Source organism: Archocentrus centrarchus, chromosome 9, assembly GCF_007364275.1.
Source record: "Archocentrus centrarchus isolate MPI-CPG fArcCen1 chromosome 9, fArcCen1, whole genome shotgun sequence".
Taxonomy (NCBI): domain Eukaryota; kingdom Metazoa; phylum Chordata; class Actinopteri; order Cichliformes; family Cichlidae; genus Archocentrus; species Archocentrus centrarchus.
In genome coordinates this window covers 9,699,033-9,713,087 of record NC_044354.1, presented here as the reverse complement: position 1 = coordinate 9,713,087, position 14,055 = coordinate 9,699,033, and the positions used below count along the sequence as shown (strand labels likewise).

Genomic DNA, 14,055 nt, shown 5'->3' with positions numbered 1-14,055 from the left:
TGTTTCTTTCCAAAAGATGAATCAGTTCCTTGTATGTTGCTGCAAGAAATACTGCTGTGGAAAAAGTGATTTTGACACGAGTGAGCCATTGTTCTGGTATCCATCACAAATCCAAACACCTCTGCCAGAGCACTCGGTCCTCATTTTCAAGCAGTTCACCTTTTAACAATGTTTCCAGTGAATCTTTTACTTGTAGTGAGAACAGTGTGTTTTTCACATGACGCATGCTCTCACAAAAACAAGAGATGCTTTCGCTCAAACGCTGGTATATTTGATGTAGGTTCTGGTGAGCTTCACTCAGTCCTGCTCTAAAAAAAAGAGACCTGGAAACAAGGTTCTAGGTGGGACACCTAGAGCACTAGGAGGTTAATGGCTACATTTATCAAAGCTGCTGCAAAACGAAGCAGCGGTAGCCGTCTATAGTAGCGATTTATCATCTCACGAATGAAGGTAAATGAATCTGCAATAGATTTAACACCTGTTAAGATGGGGAGGAGAGCCATATTTCACTGAATCCAGTGAGAAACCATATTTGTGGTTTAGAGAAGCTTGTCAATGATGTACTGTTAGTTTATTGTGCACACTTGTTAGTGTACACTGCATAACTCAATAGATTGAGCACTGACAGTGTTATCATATGTATTTAATATGAAATTGGATCAAAGCCTATGATGATATTACATACGCTGAGTATAGTTTTAGGACATCTTCATAGATTTAGTTTTGTATGTGTCAGTTTGAGTTATTTCTGGGAAGCAGTTTCTAACTCTGTGATCTGTAGCAGATTCATACATTTCTCGCCGCTGAGAGCCACACTAACACTACACTGTATCCAATGCATATCTGTCTTTGTCTTCTCTTCTTCCCAGCATGGTAAATCCATAGCCACCCTGGCGGCAGACACCAGTCGCCACCTGTTGGTGTGTTTCCTGTGGGTGATGAAGAATGCCGATAGGAACCTGATTCAGCGCTGGACTGTAGATATGCCTCCCTCACAGCTCAACAAACTGCTGGAGCTGCTCACCATCTGCATCTCCTGCTTTGAATACAGGGTCAGTTATGTGCTTTTTTTCTACTATTCTCTGTCAACTATCATTTAATGTCATTTTATCAATAAAAACACAAATGCACTGCATTGGCTGTTTGTGTGTTTGCATACCTTCTCTACATGTATATTTCTCATATTTCTCAGTGCAGCATATTGCCATGTTGCATGTTGTTTTTGTGTCTGGTGACCATTTGTTGATTTGTGTGTTTGTAGGGAAAGCAGAGCAGTGACAAAGTGAGCACCCAGGCTTTACAGAAGTCTCAGCAGGCCAAACTGCAGTTGGAGGAGGCCCTGCTGAGAGGGATGGGAGCCCGTGGGGAAATGATGAAACGAGTTGGAGGTGATGTATTTCTTGGCACTTTTAGGAATAAAATTTGGAATTGCTTGTCTGACATTTAAATGTAGAATATTTCAAAGATTCACACGAGAACTTCCCCCTTTAAAATAATCAGCACTCAGATTTCTGAAATCTTGTCATAATTTTATAAATGTATGTGTCAGCGAGTCATGGGAAGAATTAATATTGGTTTTTGCAGTCTGTCTGGGTGCGCTGAGTTTTTTGATGTGCAGAATTTTTAATATGCGTAAAGTCCCAGATTACTGGAATCCAGTTTCACACACTACTCATCTAATTTTCTACTTGTGTTGCAGTAAACCTTTTCACATGAAACACATGGATGCTGTTTTAGTTTATAATCTGCACAATAAGCTTACTTTTTTCTTTTTTTTTTTTTGGATTCCCCACAGGAACAGACAGGACAATGGGTCAAAGAGAGGCCCTGCGATGGAGAAAAGATCTCACTCAGTGGAGACAGACCAATGACAGACAGGATAAGTATGTTGTAATGCATCTCTTTCTCAGTTGGTTTTATTTTTGCTTTGTGCTGTGTTTGGAGGTCTTGCTCCATGCCTTTCCCTTTCTCTTTTCTTTTTTTTTTTTTTTTAATATTTTAAATATTTGCTTCACTTTCCTCATCTTCCTTCAGGACTAAAGCTGAGTTGGACCAGGAAGCTCTGATCAGTGGGAACTTGGCCACAGAATCAACCCTCATAGTGCTCGACCTGTTGGAGACCATCGTACAGGTCACAAAACTCTATTAAATACCTGGACTTACATTAACATGCATTTAATAAATACATTTGCAGTTATGTCAGACTTACTAATCTGTGTTCTTATTATGTATAGTGACCAGTCACTTCATTTAGTTATACCTTGCTTGATCCTGTTTACATACCTAAATGCAATGAGTTGCTGCCATGTAATTGGCTACTTGGATTTTTATGTTACCAATTAGTTGAGCAGGTGGACCTAATGATGTGGCTGGTGAGTGCATATACTGTATAAAAAAATTTTGTAGTATCTGCTGCTGCTGAGGGGACTAAAAGTCATCAAGGAATTACTTTAGCTTTGATTTTTTTTTTTCTTCAATCTATTTCTGTGCTTTCATTATTAGCATTGACATTCTTAATTAGGAGATGAAAGGATATTTTTGACATTTCAAGCAACTCACAAGATGCTTGAGTTGAGTCTGAGTAGTACATTGTGTGTTCTCACTCAGTCAGGGCAGAAAGTACGTAAAGGGCAAGGGTACACAAGGGTATACTCTCTATGCATAAACTGCTTATTTATACATCTCATTGTTGTGTATGCTCTAAGAAGTTAAACTTTTATTTTGTGTTCATGTGGGTTTCCTGTGTTTTCATGGTGGTCCTATATTTTTCTCTCTGCCTCACGTCCAGGCGGTGCCATTGGCTGATTGTAAGGACAGCGTAGTTGGCGGGGTTTTGAAGGTGTTACTCCACTCTCTCACCTGCAACCAGAGTACCACTTTCCTCTCTCACACCTTCAGCACGCTCAGAGCACTTGTCGTCAAGGTAGTTTTGTGTGTGTGTGTGTGTGTGTGTGTGTGTGTGTGTGTGTGTGTGTGTGTGTTGAGTTTGACGTTATGAAAATGCACAGGGTGGTGTGTGGGTTGATGTGTTTACATGAACACTATCTGTGTCTAAATTAAATGTTTTTATTTGTTTGTGTGGGTGGCCAACTGCTGATATAAGCCAGAATTATATATATGTGTGTGTGTGTGTGTGTGTGTGTGTGTGTGTGTGTGTGTGTGTGTGTGTGTGTGTGTGTACGCACGCCTGCCTGTCTGTGGCATGCATTCACCTTGTGTGACTGATTTGTGGTGTGTGTGTGTGTGTGTGTGTGTGTGTGTGTGTGTGTGTGTGTGTGTGTGTGTGTGTGTGTGTGTGTGTGTCTTTGTGCAGTTTGGAGACCTGTTATTTGAAGAGGAGGCGGAGCAGTGTGCAGACCTGTGCCAGAAGGTGCTTCAGTACTGCAGCAGCCCCTTGGATGAGAACAGAAGCCAGGCCTGTGCCACCCTCTATCTCATCATGAGATACAGCTACAGTAATGCCAGTGTAAGTGCAAACATTATAGTGCACATTTAATCACAGATTATCCTGTTTATGTGTTCCAGTGAGTAGTAAGGATGCATAAGAACGTTCATATAGCGTGTACTAGGCATGCACTACCTTTTTTTTTTTGTTTTTTTTTTGCAGATAAAATTTTATCTAACATCTAAGCTTGCAGAAGAAATTGCTTTTATATCAGGTTAACTTGAAGTGCTCACACAAGTTCAGAATTGCTTATGATACATGTTCTCATGAAGACACACAGAAGCAGGGAGTCGCACAGATCTTATCCTATCTTCTGCACTCTTCCCCTTCTGCTCAGCTTTAATGTCTTTTCCATGTCTATTTTAAGAGTGCTACAAGAAAGTTTCTGCTGAAGGATGTGTCTCTAAGTAGAAAGCAGAGAGATATGTCACTGTCTGCCTCCCCATGTTCCTACCCCTCTATAACTAATGACAGCCACTCTGTGTGTGTGTGTGTGTGTGTGTGTGTGTGTGTGTGTGTGTGTGTGTGTGTGTGTGTGTGTGTGTGTGTGTGTGTGTGTGTGTGTGTGTGTGTGTGTGTGTGTGAGTGAGTGAGTGAGTCAGTGCATATGTGTGTATGAATGTGTAAGCGTTTGTGCTGCAAAGACAGGAAAGGAGGTAACGTGAAAGGAGGAAAATCATGACAGAGTTGGGGAAGTGTTTGTAACAGACGCAAAGCGGTGATGGGAGGGAATGAAAAGGACACAATTGAGAAAAGACAGATATGAAGGAAGGGAGGTAGAGGCTAGAGTATCTTCTTTCATTCTCTTGTGCTGGTTCGATAACTGCTGTTGCAGTCGATATTTCCTGTGTTTACAGTCTGTACACTTTAATGAAAGTCAGACTGTAGTCTGCACAGCACACGCACGTGCCTGCGCACAACCACACACAGTATCTCCGGTTTAAAGAGAGTATTTCTCCTTTCCATGTCCCAGCCTATGTTTATTTATATGCTGTATACAGAGGGAGCTGTGATCTGAATTAGCGTAGCAGCCAAATGACTCATTGATGCAGAACTTACTCCCTACCTCTTTCTTTGTTTATGTTTTTATCCTGTGATCTTCCTTTGTCATGTTCTCGTTCTGTTGTGTATCCTTTTTCCCCCTTTGTCCATATTTTAGTTCATTTTAGACTGCTCTAAAAAGATCAAGGAAAAAGAGAACACCAGGCTTTTTTCCACAAAACGGATTAATGTTGTTAAAACCAGTCCGGTTATGGAGAGGTTGAAATGAGAGCAAGAGGAAAAGGGGGGGGCAGATGAGAAATTCAATTACAAAGAAAGACAAAGAGGGTTATTTGTTGACTTAAGCTATCATTTAGGCTACTTCTCTGTGCGCACAGACACACACGCACGCACACACTGAGTTAGAGGGCAGTGATGGGTGGTTAGGCTCTGGCTCCATGCTCAGTTGAACAGAATGGGGCCGTAGAGATGATCCATGGGTGATTATGTCTCTGCTAATGGGAGATCATTTCCCGCTTAGCTGGTCATGCTGGAGATAGATGGGACTTCACACATACACGAGCACATTCTCTCTCACACATACACACAGTCCTCTCTGCTGAAGATGGAAGGGTGTTTGTCACACCTGTTTTTGTGGACAGGTAGTGTGAAGGATGGAGAGGTGGGGGGGGGGGGGGGGGGGGGGGGCGGGGGCATGGAGACTTTTGTGCAATCAGTATTTGCTCATGCTTGCTAATGCTGACTATTAATTCTTTCCAAGCGCATAATAAAAGTGTTGTAGCTCATTTGTTGTGCTATTAAATTGCGTTATGAAAATGTTTCCAAAGGCAAACTGCTTATTATAAGGCATCATAGTGTAGTGGTTTACACATTTCTCTAACAAGCAAAAGATCACCAGTTCAGTCCCGTGAGGATATCCAACATTTAAAAAAAAAAAAAAAAATAGCATCTTCTTCTTACCTGTTGTAAAAATTCTCCTCATAATTTGTCTACATAATACAGAAAAAAAAATTGGGAAAAAAAGTTTTTATATTCTGGTCTGTAGAAATATGATGTACACTGACAGTGCAAAGTGTTAAACGCATATATTCACTGCAGTCCCTTCTGTCTTGGTCAGAATTTCTCAAGAGTCAAGATGCAGGTCACCATGTCTCTGGCCTCGCTGGTGGGCAAGTCTTCAGACTTCCAGGAGGAATACTTGCGACGTTCTCTCCGCACCATCCTGGCCTATGCAGAGGAGGATACTGAGATGCAGAATACTCAGCTTTCCTCCCAGGTATAAAATTATACACATGGTCACACAGTTCAGCAGCTTTTCTGGTTGCATTGCTGATGCTGATTCATAGCCTGCTTTTTGGTGTATGTCTGAATTTTTTTTTTTTCTTTTACAGGTGGATGAGCTTCTAAGAAATCTGAACAGTATTTTATCTGACACAGTGAAGATGAGGGAGTTTCAGGAAGATCCTGAAATGCTCATGGACCTCATGTACAGGTGAGAAACCAAAAAGTATCTTGTGTAAAAGGCTTCCCCCTTGTTTCTGTCTGTCTTTAGTGTCTTCCTCTTTGTATCCTACTCTCTGATCATTTTCTCATCACTCTGTGGCTTCTCTCTGTGTTTCACCGCTGGTTCCTATTTCTCTGTGGTCTGGGCTGTTTTGCCTCTGTTTGCTGCCTTCACTATGGTAACCATGTGGTAGCAGTTTAGTCTTCTGATCTGGCTTTGTGTATATGCAAATACAAACAGTATGTGTGTCCGAGTGTGCATGCGTGTGAGAGAACACGAAGGGGAAACACTGAGACAGAGAGGTCATATATGTGCTGTTGGTTATTTTGGCACTTCAGTGTGCTTCACTGTCACCCAAGACCATTTATCATGCACCTCTCTGTTTGGCTTTTGGTCCCGGTCACCTGGGTCACTACAGAGTGACCTGTTAGCTTTACACATTTACCTCCAAGCCTTCCAGCACACACAGGTCATTGATGAGCAAGACATGTGGTCACCAGATGCTTGAATGAATTTGTACATTTAGGAGGGCGACGCACTTGCTTTTTAAAATATTGTTTGGGATTTATTCTTGTGCTGTTTGCTCAATAATTTTTCCATTCTTTTCACAAGCAGGAAGTTTCTGTTCTGCATCAAAGACAATACCCCACTAATCTGCCTGATGTTGCCATGCTCACTCTCATGCACACATTTTATGTTGAGATACTTGCCTTCCACATGCAGACATTTATTTATATCTGTGCAATAATTAAATTGATATGTCCCCTTCAGTTTTGTTTAGGACTATTATTTGATCTCCTTTTTATATAGTATTTTACAAGTCATTATTTTCATACAGCACATTTTTGTTTCTAACTTTTTTTTTGTTTTTACTGTTCAAATATATTACGCCTTCTTTGTAGTTTATGGCCCCCCAGTTGATTTCAAAATATTTTGACATAAATGTAGTCATTTTAAATACATCGTGTATGCAGTCTTATCTGCAGTGAACCCACATCGTTAACTACCAGTACACTTGTTTGTGCAGCATGTGACAGTTTTCTGATAAAGAGATTTTGATCTCAAATAGACTTTTACCAGATTAATTAAAGAGGAAAGAGGGGGGGTGGGGAACAGAAAAAATTATCCTCCTTCTCCTACTCCCATATCTCTCCAGGATAGCAAAGGGCTACCAGACGTCTCCTGACCTCCGTCTGACCTGGCTGCAGAACATGGCAGAGAAGCACAACAACAGGAAGTGTTACACTGAGTCTGCAATGTGTTTGGTCCACGCTGCCGCCCTGGTGGCTGAGTACCTCAGCATGCTGGAGGATCACAAGTACCTGCCCGTTGGCAGTGTCACATTTCAGGTAGACAACACAAACACAGATATACATCAAGAAATAAGGAGCTAGTAAAAAAGCATTTACGACTGAAACACAATAAAATAAGCACTCATCATTTGTTTATTATGGCTGTTGGTTGTTATGTTGAATGAAGACAAACTTTCAACTGCACAGGAAGAAAATCACATATCTCCCTGTGGATTACTTCCATATTTGGTTGTGTGTGTCCAGAGGGGGGAGCTGTACACTCATATCGTCAACATATAAATATGGTCCCCTGGTATCTCTGCTTAACGCTGTGTCTTTGAAGATGAAGAGGAGAATAAGAAAAGCAAATGTGGTCCTGTGGGAGGACACGAACAGCCTGTTTCCCCCATCTGAAAACAAACAGTTATAACTGTAACAAAGTTCACTGTGTTATCGATGAGCTGTGTTATGCACAAGACCTCTGTGCTCAGGACACTCTAACCTTACAGCAAGTCACTGATTGGATGGATGTTTAATTACTTCCATTTCTCACCATAGGACATCTTATTTTAAGCCATGTTATTGATCATGTGATTAGCAGGGCTAAATGAGTGATTAGCTGACCGATCTTCTCCTCAGAATATCTCCCCCAATGTGCTGGAGGAGTCTGCAGTGTCAGATGACATCCTGTCCCCGGATGAGGATGGGGTCTGCTCAGGTCGCTACTTCACGGAGAGCGGCCTGGTGGGATTGCTGGAGCAGGCTGCTGAGCTCTTTAGCAATGTGAGACCATGACACTGGGCTAGTATTTGTAATATTTATAGTTAGTGCTAACATTTATAAATGCATTCTTATCAAGTTTGGAGTAATTACTAAAAGTATTTTTGGAAAAAAAAAAAAGCCGTAACTGTCCACTTGGTTAATGCTAAGATAAGCCAGCCTTTGAGGATGTTGTATAATTGGAACATCTTAATAGAAAATCTTATGAATAAACATTTTCTTTCATATGTTTTGTGTTGAATCCAAATATTTTCTCAAAATATACTGTACTCTGCGGTATGCTAATCAGCAGTGATGGCTGTCTTTTCCATCAGGGTGGTCTCTATGAGGCAGTAAACGAGGTCTACAAGATCATCATACCAATCCTAGAGGCACATAGAGATTTCAGAAAACTGGCATCAACACATGACAAGCTTCAGAGAGCCTTTGATAACATCATTCAGAAGGTAATAGTTGTGCGGCACAGGAGGGGCTGCATAATTTATTTAGTTTAAAAGGAAAATAAGGACGATTGTAAGACACTTGAACATATAGAGCAATGCTAGAGCGATCATTTTGGTACCTGCATGTTCTTATTTAGTACTTAAGGATGTGTTTTAAAGATCCTTGAAAAATAAAACCAGCAACAAGAATTTTTTTTTTGCCATTTAAAATCCTCAAAGTCTTCTTTCTAATAATAATAAAAAAAATTCCTAAAAGATTATTAACATAACAGAAATATCTGATTAGTATCAATCTGATTGGAGTCTTTGTTTCCCTCCAGGGACACAAGAGGATGTTTGGAACTTATTTCCGGGTGGGCTTTTACGGGGCCAAGTTTGGTGATCTGGATGAACGAGAATTCATCTACAAGGAGCCTGGGATCACACATCTGCCTGAGATATCACACAGGCTGGAGGTATGTGAGAGGAAAATGTGTGCATGTGTAGGTATGAAATGAAAGCAGGATATGGTGCCTGGCTAGACTGGTGAGATCTGACACTCGAGGCTTTAAGTGAACAGAATGACACAGTGAAAGATTCACAAATTGTACTTCAGTTTTGGTGACATTTAGAGAGCCTGAAAGCTATCATTTGCATGCTAAAAAGTAAAAAAGAAAAATATATATATAAGTGGACACAATGTCAGCGGCACTTGAGTCAAATCGGTGACTGAATTCACGTTCAATTTATCGCATGCTTTTGAGTGTTATTTTAACGCCTTTTATTCTTTAATGAGTAGCCTCCAATCACAATGAAATTTGTGTGATATTTGAATAAAAATTATTTTACACTTTTAAAGACTATACTGTATAATAACAGCATGTTTTCCTGCACTCCTAGAACTTCTATGGTCAGTGTTTTGGAGATGACACATTGGTGATGATTAAGGACTCTACACCAGTGGACAGAAAACAGCTCAACCCCAGTAAGGTGGGTAACTGTTATGCCAACCTATTGATTGGTAAATTTTGATCTCTGAATTATGAAATACAAATATTATGATTGGGGGGAAAAGCCAATTTAAAAATATTTATGCACTATAGGGTATGTTTAGTAAAGGGGCAGATATGTGTCATTTAAACAAGACATATGTTCATATTTATGTGTGAACATGTATAATGTTACTGTATTGACTTTATTTCCTAATACAGAGCTCATATTGAATATACTGTACAGAACTTTAATACATTCTTACCCACAGAAGTTCTGATGTACGTTATTATAATAGTACTCCAAATTCACGAGTTGGACCATGCACAACACTGTTACAACAACTTGTATGGTTGTGACCTCTTTAAAGACACTGCACGGATGTGTGTTCCTACAGTATCGTTCTTGCTACCTGAGGGTGCAATGGAATGTGTATACAGGAGCTTTTTTTTTTTGGACTCGAGGGTTTGCTCTACTTTCTAGAATTGATGGGCGAGCCACTAGACAGTCATGATCGATGAATGGCAGGTTCTCTTCCTCTCCAGCAACCACAGCAGCCCAGAAACCAACATGACTGCTCATTTGCAACATTTCTCTTATAATATTAAAATAATTCAAGGAATTGTGTTACTAAAAATGTTTGAAGTCCAACAAAAGCCATGCAGTTGCTGAATCTGTGCTAGTTTAAGATCAACAACAACATGTAGTTTAAAAATGTATTCGGAGTTTTCAGAGGAGTCGAGTCAAGCTGGACATGCCTGATTTGCATAATTTATGCAAATAACAAATAGCAACTCAACTCCCTCTCTCTTGAATGGCAATGCACTTCACATAGACAATGAATGGGAAGCTTGGAAATAATGGATCCTGTTGACACATACCATTTAAAAAAAGAAAAGAAGAAAAAAAAAAAAGAAGAGTTTGCTCTCTCAAATAAAAAATAGACAATAAAATACAGCTAAAGGCGTGTGTTTCCTAATCACAATATGAGCTGAATAATTTAAATTCCTCTCCAGGCATATATCCAGATCACTTATGTGGAACCCTACTTTGATGACTATGAGATGAAAGACCGGCTGACAAACTTTGAGAAGAACTTTAACCTGCGACGCTTCATGTACACCACACCCTTCACCAAGAGCGGCCGCCCTCGGGGCGAACTCTATGAACAGTACAAGAGGAAGACCATCCTCACCACCATGCATGCCTTCCCCTATGTCAAGACCCGCATCAATGTCATTCAGAAAGAGGAGGTGAGTGCTGAATACACCTTGTTTGGAACATCTAGCAGCTATTTGTCATGTCATGATTGCAGCAAACAAATTTGGACAATATTTCTTGTCTTGTACTTCCAGTTCGACTTGACACCGATTGAGGTGGCCATAGAGGACATGCAGAAGAAGACTAGAGAGCTAGCAGTTGCCACACACAGAGAACAACCTGATGCTAAGATGTTACAGATGCTGCTGCAGGGCTCTGTGGGAGCCACTGTTAACCAGGTAATGAGCATTTGGGGACATTTGGCAAAAGAAGGCAGTGATGCCATTTTGCACTACTGCCTGTCTTCTCTTGTTATAGCAGAAATGATTACGCTTAACCGAATGACAGCTGTTCTTCTTAAATGACACTTTCTATCATGCATAATGTGATGGGGAAAATAACAGAATGATTTGCCTCCTGTTTATGCTATCACATTTACAGTTTCCATTGTAGTCGAAGAGTGCAGGTGGGAGACATGGCAGTGATCACACATCAAAGCGTTCACCCCATCCACAACCCTAATCCTTCCTTTGCTTTTCTCCTGATTTAGTTAAAACGTCAATTCATGGCCCCTCTTCCTTTCATGTATCCGCTGCACGGCGTGCTGCACCGGAGGTCTCTTTGATCTGATAGCTTCCAGGTCCTGCCAGCATGGTGAATGTCGGCGTAATGACGAAGCTAGCTATAGCGTCTCTGCACCCCTTACTCTTTATCTTCCAGTGTCTAATCTGACAGGTCCCTCGCTTCAACCTGATGGTTGTATACATAACGCTAATGCTCTGCAGCTCAGTAAACATATAACTCTTGACTGTAATCAGTACAAGAGGCGGGCTTTCTGTGTGCGGGTCGGCAGCTCAGACCCAGGGCTGAGGCCCAGGCCCAATGCGTTTATGATTCTAATCAGAGCTGTTTAACTGCAGACACTGTGCAAGCATGCTGTGGTTTTATGATGAATATAAGTTAGGATAACAAGATCTCATACTGGGTAAATGAGAGCCAAATGGTGAATGTATGCAGGGTTAGGAGTGACATTAACTATACAGGATCCTAATCAGTGCTCCTTTTCTGATCGCATCCTCGTGTAAGAGTTCAGAACCGTAGCTCTTAGCTGCTTTTAGGCATTCAGGTAGCAGGTCATTCCCCCCATATGAATGAGGGGCTTTCTTATTCCTTCTTTGTCCATATGTTGTCAAACACTTCCTCTTTCCTTCCTCCAGCCTCTTTTTGCTTTCTCTTTCTTTGTGTCTCTAAGTCTGTTTCTTTGTTTTTGCTGATTGCCTCATATCACCGCCCCCTGTTGTAGGGCCCATTGGAGGTTGCCCAGGTCTTCCTGAATGAGATCCCAGCAGACCCAAAGCTCTTCCGTCACCACAACAAACTGCGCCTTTGTTTCAAAGAATTTATAATGAGGTAAGACGCTATCAAAGAATCACTACCTAGTGACAAACAGTACAAGTCATGATGAACAATGAGCCTAAGGGGAGTTCACCAGCTAGTTGACTTGAATCTGCTTCTCTCTTTTTTTTTTTCCAAGTAAATTGCACTGATTCAGTATATGGAAGTATACAACAATACTGTACAATACAATACAAAGAGATTTTCTTAGTGGAAAATGCGATGTATTCACGAGATGTGACTTGGAAAGACTGAAAGTCTTCAACAGGATCTATATGCCTTTATTGTTGGCTGTGTAGGAAGATAAGTGCACCACAAAGAAGTGTGAGTGAGACTGCTATCCTGCTGTCTAAGCAGGGTGTCAGTCAAGATGCATAGACTGAAGTGATGATCACAACTACATTTCCAACCAGATCACAGTTAAATGAAGTAAAGGAGTAGGAGTAACGTGAATAATATTTTGACATTAATTCCACTAAGCGGCTATTTTTCTAGCACAGCAAAGGTCTGTTGTCCCCAGTAGTTTGAATATATTTTAAATATACACAACATCACTTGAACCATCTTATTCTACCTGTGGCAATGGGTCACAGTGATTTTGTCATATTTGTAGGGGGCATGTATGGGTGCGTTTGTCTTTGTGGGGGTTATTTTGCTTTCATTTCGTGATCATGTGTTGTTTGCCTCCAAAAAAGGGAGTCTTTCATTTTCTAACCTTCATGTCACTTTCCAGCTGCCTTAAAAGCTACAAACAGATTTGCAAACATTTGCTGTAATTTCAGAAAGGCTTATTTTCTCTCCTAAATCCAGGGAAACATGGGCTTTGCTGTACGCCAGTCTTCTCAACAGTAGCATTCGAATAAATCCACTTTAGAAAGCATTATTTTCTAAGTTGGCCAGCTTGTAATATTTAGTATTGTCTGATGTAGCTGCGTGAACATCAAAGTAAGTATTTTAAAATCAGTTCTGTTGAACTAAAGCTTTAAAGAGACGGATATTCTGAGGGGTTTGTTGTTTCCTTGTGTTGCAGATGTCCCACTCTGCCACAAGCTTTGGTGTTTCTGCTGTCTAGTCCCATCTTGCCTTTGTAGATTTAGATCATGTACACCCAGTAACCGTTAAAGAGGTCTATCTAATATTTTTTTTCTTTTTTTCCAAGAAGTCAGAAACAGAAAAGGCAGAGCTTTTTTTTTTTCTCAACAGCACACTTGTATTGCAGATCACAAAAACAAATTAAGATGCCAAATGCTCATCTGAAGAAATGTTTAACAAAGCCAAGCATTCAGATAGAGAGTTACGTATCACCAGACGTTTTTATATCTTTGAAAATTCTGCACTCTTGTGAACTGTCATTAATGCTCATTACCCTGCTTATTTACTGTATACTGTTACACGGCATTGCAGTTTCCATATTAACTTCATTAAAGGCTAAAAGATAAACATGTGTTTGCAATCATTCCCTTCCCTTGATTTCCTGCAGACTGCTCTGTATGTTGGCCATTATACATATCATGATAGAGTACTGTGGGTAGAAACCGTACTTGCCCTCTCCTTGCAGTTCAACTCAGACCCTTTTTTTTCCCCATTATAATAACACATTGTCCCTTTTCCAGCACATAAGGGAGAGTAATTTAGAGTTTTGACTTCTGCTGCTACTGTGTTTTGAAACAGACTTCTGGGTCATTTGCAGACTAGCTTACATTCTAGCTGAGTTGCATGACATAGGCAGCCAAGCACAGATTTTAGTTCTGGTTCAGTTTAAGTTGTTACAGGACAGTGTTTAGCATAGTCCAGAGCTGTGACTTATAGAAAGATTCTTTCATTTCAAAACCATTTTAGAAGCTGTTCTTAAGTTTGAGGTTATTGTATAAAAAAATAAATAAATCAAGGGGAAAACTGATTTTTTTTTTTAAATTTTTTTTTTCTTCTTTAAGCCTGTCATGTCTGGCATTTTTCACAATCGGA

General features: G+C 40.4%; 1 protein-coding gene across 2 annotated transcripts in view; it reads left to right on the top strand.

Annotated features, from left to right (window-relative positions):
- dock8 (dedicator of cytokinesis 8) overlaps positions 1-14,055 on the top strand; it is a 56,804-nt gene that overhangs the window by 38,197 nt on the left and 4,552 nt on the right. For both annotated transcript variants that reach the window (XM_030737116.1, XM_030737117.1), the window contains 16 exons: positions 870-1,052; positions 1,262-1,388; positions 1,796-1,883; positions 2,035-2,131; positions 2,789-2,923; positions 3,314-3,466; positions 5,565-5,723; positions 5,839-5,939; positions 7,108-7,300; positions 7,883-8,026; positions 8,338-8,469; positions 8,787-8,921; positions 9,346-9,435; positions 10,452-10,688; positions 10,791-10,934; positions 11,999-12,105. In XM_030737116.1, coding sequence (XP_030592976.1) covers positions 870-1,052; positions 1,262-1,388; positions 1,796-1,883; positions 2,035-2,131; positions 2,789-2,923; positions 3,314-3,466; positions 5,565-5,723; positions 5,839-5,939; positions 7,108-7,300; positions 7,883-8,026; positions 8,338-8,469; positions 8,787-8,921; positions 9,346-9,435; positions 10,452-10,688; positions 10,791-10,934; positions 11,999-12,105 — 2,225 coding nt within the window. The remainder of the gene's footprint in view (positions 1-869; positions 1,053-1,261; positions 1,389-1,795; positions 1,884-2,034; positions 2,132-2,788; positions 2,924-3,313; positions 3,467-5,564; positions 5,724-5,838; positions 5,940-7,107; positions 7,301-7,882; positions 8,027-8,337; positions 8,470-8,786; positions 8,922-9,345; positions 9,436-10,451; positions 10,689-10,790; positions 10,935-11,998; positions 12,106-14,055) is intronic.